Genomic DNA, 19,610 nt, shown 5'->3' on the forward strand with positions numbered 1-19,610 from the left:
TCAAATGTCTAATCGTTCAACTTTTCTATTTTCTCCGATCTATTTTAGCGATAACTTTCTGTTTACAAAACTTTGACTTTTTCTCTTGTTTTCTGTTCAACTCTATTATTTATTTTACAAACTAGTATCAATAATTCCAAAACCCACGTGCAGATTCGATTTCTCTTCCGCGCCTTCCAATGATTTACCTCAGACGCTTTACAGTGTTACAGAAAAACAAAATTCTTACGGGAATCTATGTAAAGAGTTAATGCAAAAACACTAACTTGATACAATGACATTAATATGTTATAAGGTGGATTCATACTTCTTAAATATATGTGGATAGTTGTTGTCTTAAAACTAAAAAGGAAATCATTGCTATTTCTCGGTAAAAAGACCATTCTTAATGATTTAGTTGAGAACTTCAAAAGAACACATAAGAACAATAGTTATTCTTCACGAAATAACTATCTATTATTTCTATGCGTTTGATAACATCCTGACACCAAAGTATATTATGCTTTGTTTTTATGTTTTTAAATTGTGTTGGAATCCTTTTTGTAATAGATTTCTCTAAAAGTAATGGAAGTTATAAATATAAATGAGTAAAATATTGTTTTAAAAAAACAATGCTTGTAAGCATTCAATCAAATTTATCGAATACTATTTTTATAGCCGAAAAGAAAGGTATCCAGATAAAACCAGACTAAATTAATTTTGTGCTTTTCTTTTTATAAACTACAAAAAAAATAAGTGTACCATTTTTAAGGTGTGTGTGTGTGTGTGTATCATGTAAACACGTGTATGTATGTGGTTTCTTTTCCAATTATCTCTTGTGCTTTTCAATTTGCTTTCTTGTATGTCCAATTATTGAATTCATCTTTGTATATTGTATTAATTATTCATGTATTCCACTTTAAAATGTGTTGACAAAACTCATTGATGTGTTTAGTTACATCGTTGATAATTTAACTGTAATTCTTTTAGCAAACTCCTAATACTTTTCCGAGTCGAGGTATGTATTGTTCTTCGTGTGCCCCTTTATTTCAACCTTCCCTAAACCTCCCCAACTTTTGAATTTTATTACTTAATATTTATATATATTCATTTTTTAGAATTGATGGTGAGTTAAGTATTCTTTTTTCTGTCAGGGTGCTATAAAGTGCATACAAATTAAATACAGTTATTCGCGCAAAAACTATTGTTGTTATTTTTTCGTTTGAAGTTCCCAATCATTATCAAGCATCTTTGACGGGAGAATAATAGCAATTCATAATTTGTTTTGTTTTTTTAATATAGGCAGAGATTAAAACAGTATGCACTCTTTTGGATTTTATCCGTGTTTTTTTCATCAACTGCAACTCTTTTCCAAAACTTCTAGTACTTTTCTGAGTCAAGACTGGTATTGTTATACCTCTCCCCCTCTATTTTAACATTCACAAAATCTTCCTAACTTTTTAATTTTATTACCTAATAATGGTATGTATTCATTTTCAGAAGTTATGGTGAGTTGTTAATTGTTTTCTTTCTGTCAGGATGTTATGAAGCGCATACTAATAAAATACAGTTATTCGTGCAAAATAATTACTGTTGTTATTTGTTTGTTTGAAGTCGATACTCATAATCAAGATTCTTTCATGTAAGAATAACAGCAATTTATAGTTTTTTTAACAACAAATATCAACAAAGCTTAAAGTAGTATTCACGTTTTTTTTTACTTTATCCGTGTTTTTGCATCAATCATGTATCACATATAGCTATTCAAGTATTAATTTATAAAACTTACTTATTTTTATTATATAAATTACTATGTAAGGAGAATACACCCGCTATGAGATTATTTAAAGAGTTTTATTAACTGAAATTTCTACTTGAGAATGATATCAGAAGTGATAGGATAGATATTAAACCAACCAACAAAAATATTAATCAGATAATGAATTTAATTTTATAACGCTGAAAATTGTTTTTTTTTACATTCTATCTGCACAATTTTTTATTACATTATACATAGTGTACTTTATCGTTATATCTATATATCTATAAAAGTGAAATTTTTCTGTCTGTGTGTGACAGTGTATGCACATTTCCCTACAAACCTACTCACTCAATTTTCAGTCTACAGACTTGAGATTTGACATAAGGGTATTGAAATTTCGAGAAAATTATTTTAATCGGTTTTCTGCCAGAAATTTAGCTGTCAAGCGGTCAAAGTTCAACAAGTTGACCTTTGAAAACTTTACCAAACTCCTCCGCCAATTTTTGGTTTAAACACTTGAAATTTTAGATGTAGTCCAATTGGATATGCATCAAATAGTTTAGTTTGATTTGAATCAAAGGATATAACTGTTAAGTAGGCAAATTGGAAGTCCAAGTTAGAATAAATTTGACCTCGGCGGTCCCTACCAAATTACTCAGCCTATTTTTCGTCTAAACATTTGAAATTTTACATAAAGTGTATTCAGACACGGGAAAGCTTTTTAATGGGATTTTAGCAGAATATGAGGCTGCCAAGGGCTCAAACTTCAAAAGATTCCACCTGTGCAGCCACTTTTGGGCCTTAACATTTAAAATTTTACATAAAGGGTATTAAGACATGCAGCAAACTTTTTAACCAGTTTTTGGCCGAAAATGTACCAAGATATATATATATATATATATATATATATATATATATATATATATAAGCGAGATAAGATACTGATAGAATTCAGATGAAAATCCTGATAGATATTACTTGAAATATTATTTTCAAAGAGATTTTAACCAAAAAGGAAAAGCTCAATATTTAAGAATAGAGCAATATATAAGTTTCGTGGTTTAATTTTTAAATTCTGAAAAAAAACAAAATATAGAGGCAACTATTCGATTCAAGTATTAATTGCTTATTATATATATATATATATATATATATATATATATATATATATATATATATATATATATATGGACATAAAGTCATGGGCAGTACATAGGGTCCGAACAAAGTCGCGCTGAATTGCTAGTATATATATATAGTATATATAGACAACAGACTCGAGATTTGATATAAGTGGTATTGAGTTTTAGAAAAATCTTTTTGATTAGTCGTCAGACAAAAAAATTGTCTTTAAACAGGGTAAAATTCAACGATTTGACCTTTGAAAACTATACCAAATTCCTCCGCAACTTTTGGGTTTAAACATTGTATTTCTAGATGTAGGTTATCTGGGCATGAGTCAAACATTCATATATATATATATGTATATGTATATATATATATACATATATATATGCATAACATATGCACATAAAGTTTTGAACAGTATGTAAGGTCTGAGCAAAGCAGGGCTGAACTGTTAGTCTATATATATATATATATATATATATATATATATATATATATATATATATATGGGTGTGTGTGTGTGTGTGTGTGTGTGTAAATTGCAGTAGCGAAGACGACGCAATATATTACTATCCTCTTTTTTGTTACAAACCTTTCTAGATTATAACTTCGGTTATACTTCATACAATATGGTGCGTTAAAATAAATATGTTTACATTGTTGTGTTATACAATCTCATGATTGAGCCACTTTTTGTTATTTTATATGAGTCATAAAGATTGATGCTATTAATTTATTCATAGTAAATATATTTTCAAGGTAATAAGTTATGATTGTATTATAAATAGAAAACCTCAATAACGGTAATTTAACTCATAATCTCAGCAGCAAAACAGGTTTGTCAAGTACATAATACGTGACTTATAATTTTCCCATTAAACTTTTGCTGTCTTTCATTTGTTACGCATATAACATTTTACAAAAATGTTCACAGTATATAAAATATTTACGATTTTCTACAATCTTTCAGTCGTCACCGAATGCTTGAAAAATGCGAACCATAATGAAAATTGCCTTCTTCTTTTGGTCCCTGATTGCTTTAAGCCAGGCATGGCGTACATCAAAACGTGAGTTCACTATACAATTTATCGTAACTGATTTATTATTTTGTTTAACTATTAACTCTTGTTTTAACTTTTGTTGAGTTTTGTAAACAAAATGGAATTTATTTTGCAAACCTTTATTCTCAAGTTGAGACTCATTCTTGTTAAAGCAAAAACGACCCACGAAGTGTTTAATTTTGAATATTAAGTGTGCTTTTCGCAAGTAAATGCTGACATAAATACAGTAAGAGAAAGTGTTAATTATAAAAAAAAATAAAACATGTAAAAATGTAATAGAGTTAAACCAAGTCATGATCCAAAGAACGGAGCTCCATATACATGTAAAGACAAACAGCTGTGTTTTAAGAATCTAATGGCATTAATTATACTTTATTTAACGATATTAATATCTGACGGGTTGAGATTCCTTCGCTTGAGTTTAAAGACATTCTTGTTATAGAAAATTATCAAGTATGATATCTCACAAGACAGACTTAGAAATTAGGATTATTTAGTTATATGGTCTACTTTTCATCTGTTACGTTATCTGTCCAATACTTCGACCAATATTAACTTTGACCATTCCGGTGTGTTTTGACCTATTTGTGAATCTGTATATAATTTTAAACACTTTACTATTAAATACTTATACAGAGATTTTTCGCGTTGTTGGTCATGATCAGGTTCATGTCATAAGTGTTTATTAATTATATTGGTAGCAGCGTCCGTACTATGTATCGAACATACAACTACAGAAAACTGACACCTCAGACTTATTATTATAATATTATCCTTTGGATGACTTGTTCTTGAAAGCATTCGTCCGAATAATTAATGTTATCAACGTTTCTTTTAAAAAGTACAGAAGTGGTAAACATGCATTTATCAAATATAATTATGCAAGCTAAGTATAAATAAATTATTGGAATTAAGTAGAAAAATATGGAGGGGGTATTGTTAAAAACGAGATTCGGTATCTATAGGGTTGTCCAGAAGAGAAAAATAGATCAAATTCACTCTATTCATCTAGGACATGTTTTTACACAAGCTAATGTAAAGAATTCCTGCTAATGATTTCTGACTAAATATATATATATATATGGCTACATCTTTTAGTATTTCCTATAAATGTAGGCCCTTGAAACTGTAATAATTCTTCAGTGAATGTTTGTATAGTTTTACCTCTCGTGTATTTCTACATTCTCAAATTATATTTAAAAAATTTCGCTGAGTGAACCGATGCTAATCCAATTTAGAGCGAGTATAAATTTCCGTTATAGTCTTATAGCTTGCCAGTCTCTTATTAACTCTTGGTCCTGGATGGTGCGGCCCCAGTGTGCGGGTTTGGGGAGTGTGGAGCCACCCTTTAATTGCAATTACTCCCAGATCCACTCTGACTCGGAGTGGTAGAACCTGTTAGGGTCCCAACTATGGATTAAATAAAAACTGACTTGAAAAAAATATATCCTATTAAAATATGTTTCTTCAAAATAACTGGATTTGGCATTACATGACCCAAAAAGGGTTGATATGTCGTAGAACAAAAGCCAACTAACCTATAAACGCTTATAAATTATGGGCAACGTTTAGTGTAAAATAATAAGAGCATTTATTTGTTATCAAATATCAAATATACACATTCCTGATCCTCGATAAATGTGCTATAATTATATGTTATCAGTTTTTTTTTAAATACTCAACCATATTGGAGCCTATTCGTGACCTGACACACGCATACGTTCAGCTTATATATATATATATATATATATATATATATATATATATATATATATATATATATATCACCGAAGTTAAACAACGTTCAGCCCGGTTATTACTAAAATTAGTGACGAATTTGAGAATACTAGCCGCTGTATGTAGGAGAACGTCGGCACCCCCTGCAAAAGTTTCCAAAACCTAACGTAGTCATTTCCCCTGCGACTAGTGCCCGCTTGTGAATTTCATACTCTCATGAAAATTCGTCCTTTTGAGGAAGTCGGTTACACCCGAATAGGGTTAGTGCCCACATACACACTCACCCACACACCTACACCCCCATATATATATATATATATATATATATATATATATATATATATATATATATATATATATATATTATAAAAAGCTGAATGTCTGCGTGTGTGTCTGGTCACGAATAGGCTCCTATATGGTTGACTATTTTATGAAACTGATAGCATATGATGATAGAAGATGATAGAAGACACAGGAATGGGTATGTTTGATCTGGCAGAACGGTGGTTCATTAAAATTGTGGGGTCTGCGTTCGCGCCTGGTCCAGAAAGTATGGAAATAAAAAAAAATGTAATTAAAAACAACGTTTACAATGTTTTTGATATATATATATATATATATATATATATATATATATATATATATACATAATAATACTTTGATAAGTATGTTTCAACTTAAATAGGGATGGTATAATAAAATTGGGTGGTTTGCGTTCGCGCCTGGCCTCCATAGAATGGAAATAGGCACAAACTTTAATAAAAACTTTTCATATCTATCTGCGTACGTATACTTTGATAATTATGTGTCAGTTTGAAGAAATTTGTTATAATAAAATTATGGGGTGGTCGTACGCGCCTGACCTCCATAGAATGGAAATATGTCACAAAGTTTAACAAGGTTTTTTAATAAAGATCCACAGAATGTTGTGATAAGTGTTTCAGTGTGAACAGGTATGGTATAATAAATTATGGGGTTTATCTATTTTTTTTTTACTTTCATCATATTTTGCTTTGGTTTTGATACCACTAAATTCGAAGCTATCTCTTTACAACCCTTCCTTTTCATAACCTATCAGACTTTCATAAATCAGAGTCCATTTTCTGTAGGCTGTTTTTGAACCCAGTCAACGACGGGTACTTTTGCTAGTATATATATATATATATATATATATATATATATATATATATATATATATATATATATATACGGAGAGAAAGAGAAAGTACGAGATAAGTATAGTAAAAGAAAGTAAGATATTCATATGTATGAAACAAGAATTACCTATTTTTATTGTCCACATATTTTCCCCTTTTACATGTTTTCTATTTTAGCGATATTTGGTTTCCTGTTTATCTGTGCGTCTTCATATGAAACTTTTTTTTTATCTAATGTCAAAGCCTTTTTATTATTGCATTGTTTTTAAAATAGAAAACATTTTGCATTTTTCCCATTATCAAAGTTATGAAGTGTACAAAGTATTTTCTATGCTTTTATTTTTATTCTTTTGTTTTATCCTAATATATCCTTTAGTTTAACTAAGTTTACCGGCTATTCTCACATGTTGTCCGTGAATCATTTTACTTAGTTCCTAAAATCGTGTATTTACTTAAACCTATAGTATATATATATATATATATATATATATATATATACATATATAAATACATATATATATATATATACTAGCAGTTCAGTTCGACTTTACTCAGGTTCTATGTACTGTTCATAACTTCATGGACATATATATATATATATATATATATATATATATATATATATATATATATATATATATATATATATATATTAAAAAAGTCTGAATCGTGACCAGATAATATACATAAAAAAATTCCAAGCGCTTGGACCCAAAATCGGCGAACAAACACACATAAACACAGACACACACACATATATAAAAAAATGTTTGCAAAAATAATGTATTTTGAAATTCAACTATATATATCAAGACGGCAACGTAATATAAATAAATATATATATATATATATATATATATATATATATATATATTATTGAGTAAGAGCATTGATAATTTATATTTAAAAATTAAAATAAAAAAATAAAAATCGGTTTCATAAGGAAGAACAAACAAATCCAAGCAAAAGGGGTTTCCTTATGAAACCGATTTTTAATTTTTAATTTTAATTTTTAATTATAAATTATCCAAAATCTTACTCAATATTGAAATAGCTCAAAGATATATGGGCCGATCGAGCTTATTATATGTCTGCATTGCAACGAGCACTGTTTTATTTTTTTAAATTGTATTAATTTACTATTACACTAAAATATACTCTGCACTTCGGACTGCCTTAAAACACACACACACACACACAAACGTATATATATATATATATATATATATATATATATATATATATATATATATATATATATATATATGTTTTATGTATGTGTTTGTTTGTATACATTTCCCTATCAAATAACTGTCAATTTTCTGTCTAGAGACTTGAGATTTCACATAAGGAGTATGGAGATTTGGAAATTTTTATAATTGATTTTCGACCAGAAACTTGGCTATCAAGGGGTCAATGTTCACCGATTTGGGCTTTGAGAAGTCTACCAAACTCCTTCGCTAATTTTGGGTGTAACACTTGAAATTATAAATGCAGGTTACTTGAACATGGATCAAGCATTTTAATTAGATTTGAGCCCCACAAAATAAATGTTAAGGGGTCCTAATTGGGGTCAAACTTAATAGGAATTTACCTCTGTGGTCTTTACCAAATTACCCAATCAATTTCTGGTCTAAACATTTCAAATTTTACATAAAGTGTATTCAGACATATGGCAAGCTTCTTAATTTTTTTTTCTGAAAAATTTGAGCTGCAAAAGAGGTCAAAGTTCAAAAGATTTTACCTTTATGGTGTCCAGCAAACTACTCAGCCAATTTTGGGTTTAACCATACTAAATCAAAATAAGGGTCAAGTTAAAAAAAAATACCTCTGCGATCTTTACCAAATTATTCAGACAAATTTTGGTCCAAACATTTGAAATCTAACTTTAAGTGTATCCACATGTAGGGCAGGTTATGAACAGTATATAGGGCCCGAGAAAAGCTGGGGTGACCTGCTTGTATATATATATATATATATATATATATATGTGTGTGTGTGTGTGTGTGTATATTTATCTACATATATATATGTCTGTGTGTGTACATTTATCTACCAAATTACTCAGTCAATTTTCAGTCTACAGACTCGAGATTAGGTACAATGCGTTTTGAGATTTGAAAAATGTTTATATCAGTCTTCGGCCAGAAATTTGGCTGTCAAGGGATAACAATTCAACGATTCGACAATTATAAAACTCTACCAAACTCGGCTGCTAATATTGGGGCTGGCCACTTCAGATTTTAGATGTAGGTCACTTAGATATGGTTGAATTTCTTAAATTTTATTTTAGCCCAAAACAACTAATGTTAAGAGGTTCATATTGGCGTTAAATAAACTGTCTCTACCAAATTACTCAATAAATTTTTGATCTAAACGTTTCCAAAATTTACATAAAGATAATTTCGACATAGGACAAACTTTTTAATTAGGTTTTGGCAGATAATTTGGCTGCCAAAGGGTCAAAGCTAAAAGAATTGACCTATTCGGTCTCTAGCAAACTAATCAGTCAGTTTTGAGGCTGAACATTTCAAAATTTACATAAAGGATATACAGCCATGCAGCAAACTTTTCAATCTGCGTTTGGGCGATAATTTGGCTGCCTCGAGCTCAAATTTGAAAGTTGACTTTCCAGACTCTATCAAATTCTCCCGAAAATTTTGGGTCTATACACTTGAAATTTAAAATTAGGTTACCTGGGCATGAGTCAAACTTTTTAATATACATATTCATATGCACATAAAGTTTCGAACACTACATTGGCCCCTACCATAGACAGGCTGACCTTATCGCATATATATATATATATATATATATATATATATATATATATATATATATATGGTTTATCACAAAAATGAGTACACCCCTCCCATTTATTGAAATATTTAAGTATATATTTTCATGGGAAACACTGCAAAAATGATTTTTTTAAACAATGAAAAGTTCTTTGTCTGTACATGTATAACAGAGTTAATTTGTTTTTCACTCAAATTAAGTCCAAATATAGCCATTTAAATCTAAATCCCTGGAAACAAAAATGACTGCACCCCTTACGAAAACTTATCAATATTAACACACAACATGTCAATTCACAATATTTTGTGTGAGCACCATCATTATCCAAAACTGGCTTAAATCTCCTGGGCATGGATTTTCCAGATATTTACATGTAGCAACTGGAGTGCACTCCCACTCTTCAATTTCGACGTCGGGGGGCTAGCGTATATTTGAGACTTTGCGCACCCCCATTTTCTGCTTGAGGAACCTCCAAAGATGTTCTATTAGGTTCAAGTTCGGAGACATGCTTGTCTAGTCCACCTTCTTCAGTAAAACAGTGGTAGTCTTAGATGTGTGTTTTGGGTCATAGTAATGCTGGAACACTGCCCTGCGACTGGGGGGAGGTAATCATGCTCTGCTGCAGTTTTTGGCAGTACATAGAGTTCATGTTTCCCTCAATGAAATGTAACTTTCCAATAGCTGCCGCACTCATGCAGCCCCAGACCATTACATTCCCACCACCATGCTTGACTGTACGCATGACACACTTATCTTTGTACTCTTGCAATTGGTGTGCATGGCTGACACTCAAGGAGGAAGCTTCTTCTAAAGGTTATACACCAGAGGCTTGCAAACAGTTTGCTGAAGACATTTCAACAAACCCTATAGATTACTGGAGCCATGTCCTAATGTCTAATGATACGATAGTTAATTTGTTTGATTCTGATGGCCTTAAGCATGTGGTTAAGGAAATTGCAAGTGAGCCATAGAGCTTACTCGGTAAAAGTTAAAAGAGAGTGAAGTAGAGGAATGGGGGAAAAAAGAAAAATGATTTCACGTGAATGGTTGGTCGAGTGAAGAGTAGGATATTCAATGACGCACCTCCCATCCCTTAAAAGCGTGGTAAAACTCCGGCATTCAGAAATAAAATAATCCTATTACTGGAAGATATTTGAGGTCATCGAAAAGGCAAAATTCCGTCAAATGAAATTATCAGCTGGAGTCACATAATTTAAGCAAATCAATTGCGTTGAATGTATAGTCAAAAATATAGATATGTTGCTAAATTAGGGGCTATATGTTTAATGTGGAGAAGCCCATAAAAAGTTTCGCATGCGTTCGAATACTCTATATATTAAATTTCATGTTTGTAATCCAAAAAATTACAAAGGAGTTTGGGAGGCGACATTTTTAAACACATATATATTCGCATACATAAATATAGATAGAAAGAAGTCAGCGTTTACTATAATCTTTTCACACAAATATTACGCAGCTATAAATCATGTAGAATATTTGCATAAATAAAATTACACGCAATAGTAAATTAAAGATGTACATCTCATAAAAAAACCGAAAACAAACTAATAGGAAATTAATTAAAATAAATGTTTAAAATGATATGCACATTACCTAGATCGTTTGTAGATGATTGCAATTCCACGACCCATATATAACGAATTGTCTTTTCTTTTTAAATAAATATGAGATAGGTTTTTTTTTTAAATATCAATATACACACACAAAAAATATAGGAGTATAGATATAATAAACATGATCGTACTTTGAATGTAAAAAATACTCACCGTACTCTTCTAGGCGTGTTCATATTATGTCATCATTTCTTGTACATTTCATCCTCTTAGACAAACCGATATTGGGTCTCGTTAATGATTTTCTTGCTGGAGATTGGTCAGATGGATAGTATTTTATCGATACAAGTGTAAGGTTCGATGTGATGATCTTTTTTACGTATTTTGATTTTATTTCAACTTGCATGACGTTGTTCACTGTGTTCAGACAATATTTATTTTACTTTTTGTTTGATAAGAGTTTTAAATATCTTATCTAGTTTAATCATTGACTAGTGTTTTTTAATACTAATAGTCTATATGTTTTTATCAGAATTTCGAATCAGTTATTATACTTTTACATCTATTGTCGTTGAGACATTTCTTGCGCCTCATTCATATTTCAAATCTCTACACTTCAATAAATTCACTATTATTCTACCTATACATTAGCAGTTCAGCCCAGCTTTGCTCGGGTCATATGTACTGTTCATTGCTTTACGTGCATATATATATATATATATATATATATATATATATATATATATATAAGTTTGACTTGTGTCCAGGTACCCTAAATTTAAAATTTCAAGTGGCCACACCCGAAATGTACAGAAGAGATTGGTAATATGCCAAGGTAAACTGTTTCAACTTTAACGTCTTGGCAGCCAAATTCTCGGAAAAAAACTGATTAAAAAGTTTGCCGCATGTCTGAATAGCTTTTATGTAAAACTTAAAATGTTTAAACCCAACATTTGCTGAATAGTTTGCACGAGACCGCATGGTCAACTCATATACACTTTGACCCCTTTGTAATATTTTCGGCCAAAAACCGATTAAAAAGCTTGCCCTTTCTCTGAACCCACTTTATGTAAAATTCAAAATGTTTAGACCAGAAATTGACTCTGAGGTCAATTTTTTAAAATTTGACCACAATCTTAACCCCTTACAATTTACTGTTTTGAACTCAAACGAAGTTTAAAAGTTTGATCAATGTTCAATAAAGCTACATCTAAGATTTCAAGTGTTTTGACACAAAATTGGCTGAAGAGTTTTCCAAGGTTAAATTGGTGAATTTAGATCCCAAATTTCTGGCCGAGAACTGATTGGAAAGATGTTCCTAAACCTCACTACCCATTATGTCAATTCTTGAGTCTGTAGACTGAAAATTGACAGACAAATTTGGTAGGGAAATGTGCATATAAAGACTGACATACATAAAATTTATCTTATATATATATATATATGTATATTTATATGCGTATATATAAATACGCATAATTGCGTAAAATTTAAGATGAAAAGCTCCAGCACACGGATATATATATATATATATATATATATATATATATATATATATATATATATATATATATATATATATATATATATATATATATATAAGTGAAAATATCAGCGTGCCTTTCTGTATGTCTGCGTACATTTCCCTACCAAATAACTCGGCAACAAAATTGGCTATTAAGGGGTCAAAGTCAACAATTTGACCTTCGAGACTCTCCCAAACTTTTCCGCCAATATTGAGTATAATTAGGGTCAAAATTTAAAAATATGCCCAAATTACTTTTCTGGATTAGAAATTTGAAATTTCATATAAAGTGTATTCGGACATGGGGCAAGCTTTTTACTCGTTGTTTTGCGTAGAATCATCTTTCAAGGTCTCAAAGTTCAAAAGATATGACATTTGAAAGCCAATTTTGGGTCTAAAATTTTGAAATTTGACATGAAAAATATTCTTACACGCAGCAAGCTTATTAATAAGTTTTTGAGCGAAAATTTGTCTGGCAAGATTTCAAGGTTTACGTAGGTGTACCTTTGCAGACTCTACCAAACTTCTCCGCCAACTTGTGGTCTAAACAATTGAAAATTTAGATGTAGGTTACTCGGACATGGATCAAATATTTTAACTCAATTTGAGCCCAACACAATTAGTGTTAAATGGGTCAAAATTAAGGTCAAAGTTAAAAAAATTGATGTGTGCGGTTTCTACCAACTTTTCTCTATGGTAGGTTAGAGAGTCTATTACATAGAAAGGTATTACCGTACATATTCACTCTTTTTAATTCATACATATGCACATAAAGTTAAGAACAGTACATATAGCTCGAGCAAAGCCAGACAACACTGATAGTATATCTATAAAAGTGAAAGTGTTTGTCTGTGTGTGTGTGTGTGTCCGTGTACATTTCCCTATCAAATTACTCTGCCAATTTTCGGTCTAGAGACTCAGGATTTGACATAATGTCCACTGAGATTGTGGAAAATCTCCTTTTAACTGTTATAAGCACTAAATACGACCTTTATTTCCTCATAATTTTTTTTAACTAATACTTAACAACGTGATGGATTTTCTCCCTTCGTAGTTAGTTTTTTTACAACTGTCCAGAACCATATTAGATTAGAACGATAATGAATAATAAAATATTAAATAATAAAAAATAGAATAGGATCCATTACTCGTATGTTGTATGAAGATTAATAAATATAAGGTAATATCATTCATTATTTCGCTATTTAATAAAATATTAACCTTAAACTGGTCTTAAACCAAAGTAATAAGATAATCGATATTATGTAAACATTGATGCCACCAATGAGCGAATACGAAACTACAAATTAACCGTAACGTCATAGCAAGGTTGTTCTGGCCATATTATAAATATAGAAAGAAAATTCAAAAAAGTATTTTTTTAAAATTAATTATGGGCAATAAAGGAATTCAATGAATAGTATTATTAAAAGATTTTAAATTGCAACGGGGTTTTTGGAAACTTCTTATGATTCGTTTTTAAATAAGGATACGAAAATTAGGTGATATATTAATAATTGAATTGAGTTTTGACTTTTGTTTTCGCATGCTTCATTTCCGTTAAGGGAATTTTCTTTAAACAGTGTTCTGTTGTCAAAGTGTTTTCTTCAAGAAGTCTGAAAAAAGGCTGGTTATGTGAAAATTTTCAAACGCAATAATGTTTGAAATTGTCGAACTGGTATTGAAACAATTGTAACTTACAATGAAATACACTTTTTGTTGCTATCAATTCTTTTTTTGAAGTCTTCGTTTTGTTAATACAGTATATTAATGCTCAATTATGAAATATGATAATTTTGTAGCTTACTTTTTAATTCATCTCTATTTGGCTTAAAATATATTGGTATATGAAAATTTACTGAATTATACGAACCCAGTAAAACTCAGTATATTACAAACAAGCCTATATATATATATATATATATATATATATATATGTGTGTGTGTGTGTGTGTGTGTGTGTGTGTGTGTGTGTGGTTTATATATATATGTATACCTATATAAGTATATATATATTTTTATAAATATGTATATATATGTATATAAACATAAGTGTATATATATGTATATATATGTATATATCTATGTTTATATATATGTATATATATGAGTATACATGTGTATATATGTGTATATATATTTATAGATATATGTATATTTATGTTATATATGTGTATATATTTATGTATATGTATATACATGTATATATGTATATATGTATATATATGTATATGGATATATATTTATGTATAGTTATATGTATATATTTGTATAGATATCTATATATGCATATATATGTATGCACATATATGCATATATATGTATATATATGTGCATGTATATAAACATATGTATATATATGTATAAATAAATATGTATACATATTATATATATATATATATATATATATATATATATATAGCGATATTGTTTTTATGTGTGTGAAAACTCTCTACCGAGTTGAAATTTCAGATATAAGATATTTCGACCTGTAGCACACTAGTATTTATTTTTTATTCAACAGAAATCATCTCAAAGGTTTTACAATTACCAAACAAAACAGTTGAACTTATTAGAGTAAGTCGAATAAAACATTACCCCTGCTATTTCTTTTGCGCATTCATAGCTCAGTCAGATTATTTTTACCTTTTCATATCCGCCTGTAGGTAGTTCAGATCATAAAGACACTGGAGACATGGATACATGCTAGAACTGCAACATTAAACTTTATATGTTCGGTTAGTTTCATAATTTTTGAAATCCTTACTATATATTGGATAAGAACCAGCAGTGTATTTATCTATAATGGTAATTAAGAACGCTGCATGTAGTTAAATATAATATTTATGCATATTTTTCTATCAGGCAAGTATGATAATATGAATTTTTCATTCGGGTTATTGATAACAAAATACCTATTCGATTATATTTTTATTGTAAGTAAGTCTTATATAATACTTAAATTGATTATAATATTTTACTAAATTTGGTGCCGCCTAGCTTATGTTTATGTTTCTTCTTCGCAATATTCTTAAGATTTGAACACTTGCCTGTCCATTATATTCGCTTCTCTCCACTTTATTTAGTTAAAACTATATACCTGTACATTTTTATATCATTTTCGTTTCAGTTGTAATAGCAATGTAAAAAATTTAAGTGTTTTTAATCCATACTTTAAATACAATTCTAGATATTATTCATTCACTTATGTGTGTGTGCCTATAGACTTACGAACGGATGCACCGAATTGAAAAATTATTTTTCCCTGACAAGTGTGAGTCCCTAAATTATCCTTTTCCATATATTGTTCGTAACGAACAACGGCGAGTCACACAAAAAAAGCCCGAATTAAGGGGGTTTGTGCCGTTTCGTAAACTTGTCCAAAAAGTTATTATTTCAACGGATTTTAGCACTGTCTGTATATAGTCGCGGTAACATCTTTCGGAATACGGACAGGACTTGTGGTGCAATAGATAACGGGTCTGACTATGGATCAGAAGATTCCAAGTTCGAAGCCTGACAAGTTCGTAATAATGTTAACCATCATTTCATCCAACGTTTACTCATTATCCTTACCCTTAGTTAGGGTATTTTGGTTTATTCAATGATTTTTTGTGTATATGGGAATTTCCTCTGCCCCGAGTTCACATGGTAAGCCTTGATGGTAAGATGATGTTGAGTGTACTTGATGTTGAGTGTACTCGATTTTTTGTTTGACTCGGTGTTGTGTGTACCGACACAGCACATCCGCTTGTATATCATAATGTACTTTGCATTGGTGTGTATTCTTTTTTAAAATATGTTCATGTAAAACAATGCGCAGACTCTTTTCACTCAATATTTAATGTGAACACTTATTGACCCTTTTTTTTCTTTGCTACATATATTGTACTAGCGAGAGGGGTTCCCGGCTTTATGCGGGCGTAAAATAGGCTTAAATATACTATTTTGATTAGTCCGGAATTCGTATATATTATTATTATTATTATTATTATTATTATTATTGATTCGTGATTTCGAAAGTAAGAAATTTATTTGGGTGCCATTAGCCAGAATCGAAACCGAAAGCAAAACACTAGCATTTAAAGCTGGTTACGCTATCATTGTACACACGTGACACAGAAATGAATTGATTAAAAGTTAAGAAATTAAAATAAACTAAATTGAATGTACAAAATGTAAAATGATTTCTTTAATATTGACCCATTTGTCACCTCTTAAAAAGTATGTTTACCGGCTAAAATCCCATGTAAGATCCACAAAATATCCCATCATTTGTGACTTTTATTTTTGAAGGAGATAGAGGTTGAAAATATGGAGACAGGGAGACATATATAAAGCCTTTTGTATATTAGATTTCTATAACTGATATAATCTCATATCTATCAATTATGTCATTTATTCAGCGGGATAAAACACAACGATGATATATATCATGATTAATTATTAGTTTTTAAATGTAATTTCGTAATCCCAGGGATATTTCAATATTTTTAGCTAGCTCTCTTAGGTTTACATTTGCTTAATAAAATAACAGGATCTTATCACTTGTAGTAAAGATGTAAATATCGCCCATTATCGATGAATTTTATTCAACTCCGGTTTTAATCAAACATGCATTTATAACACACACAAACTTTTATTTTAAACTACAATGACGTGGTAACCAGCGTTGTCCAGTGCAAACCTTCCTCCATCCTCATAAAAATTAGACTATGGTTGTTGTTGTTGGTGGCCAATCCCAAAGGTTCTTATGTTAAGTTCGAAATAAACACCTCTAACCTCCTCATATTAAGAACGTCGTAATAAATGAACACGGCCAACCTCGCCATGGTAAAGAACGGCTTTTGGAATAAACACCCCATTTTGTGAGGTGGAGACAGTCCATGTATTTGCCTCCAGTTTAACTTGACATCATACCCACCCACAAAGACTATAAACAAAAAAAAAAAAATTAGGATAGCTGGCAATATCGTGCGGAGAGAATTTCACTTTTTTTTTAATGCGCATGCGTTGAACAATGAATTAAAGTACATAATGCCTGTCATTATATCTCGAAAATTCCTAATCCCCATCGAAGTTAGAATAGATTGTCTCTTTCAGTATAGTCTAAAATCTATAGAAGACGTCAGTTTAAAGGGAATGGTGTAGTTAAAACTAAGGTAAAATAGTAACTAAAGATAATGTCTGAAAAGAGAACTAAACAAAAAAAACAACACTAGTAAAAAAAGAAAACAAAAGACAATATATAACAAATATGTATATCCGTAGGCAATATAATTACAGGGTAAATTTATACTTTAGCGGCGTAAAGTATTAAACAGACAAAACGTTAAAACATCGGCGGAAATTTAGTCAAATGCAAAGTGAATGAAAATAATGAAAATGATAATTTATCTGAACGTAATTCAGGGTTAGTGTCGAGAAATGGGTTTTATATATAAAAAGAAATAGGTTTTATGAAATCGAAAATAAAAAATGATTTTATTATTTTTTGGCTTAATCCCTCCCATTTAGTTTCGGACCCACTTTAATGAAGAGCGCTACAACAACTCTCTTATATTAAGCAATTCGGCGGACGGTTCTGAAAGGAATAAAACTTGGGCAATTTTTTTTTAATGTAGAAGGCAAACCGCACCCTTTTATTTCAGGGATAAAGGGATTGAATGACTGGAAATAATGGAGTCACAACCGGAGAGCATATACATTACTGGTTTGTCTCACCGTCGCTTAACATTAATGATCTAAAACGCATGTGCTTATCAATTTGATATATATATATATATATATATATATATATATATATATATTATATATATATATATTATATATATATATAAAACATTTATTGATACCATCCCTTTAATCTATTTTAAATCTGAACATTTACGACTTTATATACAATGCAATCTTAAATACTCGCACGCATTATGTCTCAATTTATGTCACACCATTTTCTTTTTGTTTAATTACAGCTCGCTGTGGCACACGTACTTACAGCCCAAGGTTTGAATTGTGCTGTAACTCCAGGGTTGTAAGGAAATCCGGAATCTCTCCCAGGTGTTGTGGAACTGCAGTATACGATCAACGATTTTCGATGTGTTGTCAGGGTAAAATTTCTCGAAAATCCGGAATATCTCCCATGTGTTGTGGAACTGCAGTATACGATCAAAAATTTTCGATGTGTTGTCAGGGTAAAATTTCTCGAAAATCCGGAATCTCTCCTTGGTGTTGTGGAACTGCAGTATACGATCAAAAATTTTCGATGTGTTGTCAGGGTAAAATTTCTCGAAAATCCGGAATCTCTCCTTGGTGTTGTGGAACTGCAGTATACGATCAAAAATTTTCGATGTGTTGTCAGGGTAAAATTTCTCGAAAATCCGGAATCTCTCCCAGGTGTTGTGGAACTGCAGTATATGATCAAAGATTTTCGATGTGTTGTCAAGGTAGAATTCAAGGAAAATCTGGAATATACCCCAGATGTTAATTTGATGCCTCTTATAATAGTATCATTTCTTACAGATCTGGTTTTTGACCAGTATCTGGCGGAAGACGAGAATATGATGTACACCTGTTTTTCACTGAGATTATTTTGGAAATAAATTCCGTCTGAAACTTGCTGAGAAATGTTTTTGTTTTAATTTTAAATGTGCATAATATTTACTGAATCTATCGCATTATGCAAATTGCATGTGTTTATGTTCCCGAGTTTAGATGAGATGGATTTTTGGCACAATATTTCCGACAATGCAATATTTTAAATATATTATTATAGTTTATTACAGTTCCTTAAATGTCAGTCAACGTATCCATTAATTTTTTATATACTGGGATTAAATTAACAGTTATAATGCAATCGATATAAACGTTTAAATACTATACCGTTCT

At 30.3% G+C, this 19,610-nt stretch overlaps 1 protein-coding gene across 3 annotated transcripts in view; it reads left to right on the plus strand.

The window, feature by feature from the left end:
* The window catches only part of LOC145276672 (uncharacterized), a 61,213-nt gene extending 41,871 nt beyond the window's left edge, over window positions 1-19,342 (plus strand). Inside the window, exons 1-3 of one of the 3 annotated variants that reach the window (XM_080127861.1) lie at window positions 3,614-3,705; window positions 3,840-3,936; window positions 18,698-19,342. In XM_080127861.1, the coding sequence (XP_079983987.1) occupies window positions 3,861-3,936; window positions 18,698-19,209 (588 nt within the window). In that variant the 5' untranslated portion in view covers window positions 3,614-3,705; window positions 3,840-3,860 and the 3' untranslated portion in view covers window positions 19,210-19,342. Of the gene's footprint in view, window positions 1-3,613; window positions 3,706-3,839; window positions 3,937-18,697 lie in introns of those variants that run through there. The other 2 variants (XM_080127857.1, XM_080127875.1) reach the window with 2 other exon arrangements.
* Window positions 19,343-19,610: the final 268 nt, after the last annotated feature.

This window comes from Euprymna scolopes, chromosome 1 (genome assembly GCF_053919585.1).
Source record: "Euprymna scolopes isolate OS-2025 chromosome 1, ASM5391958v1, whole genome shotgun sequence".
Lineage (NCBI taxonomy): Eukaryota > Metazoa > Mollusca > Cephalopoda > Sepiida > Sepiolidae > Euprymna > Euprymna scolopes.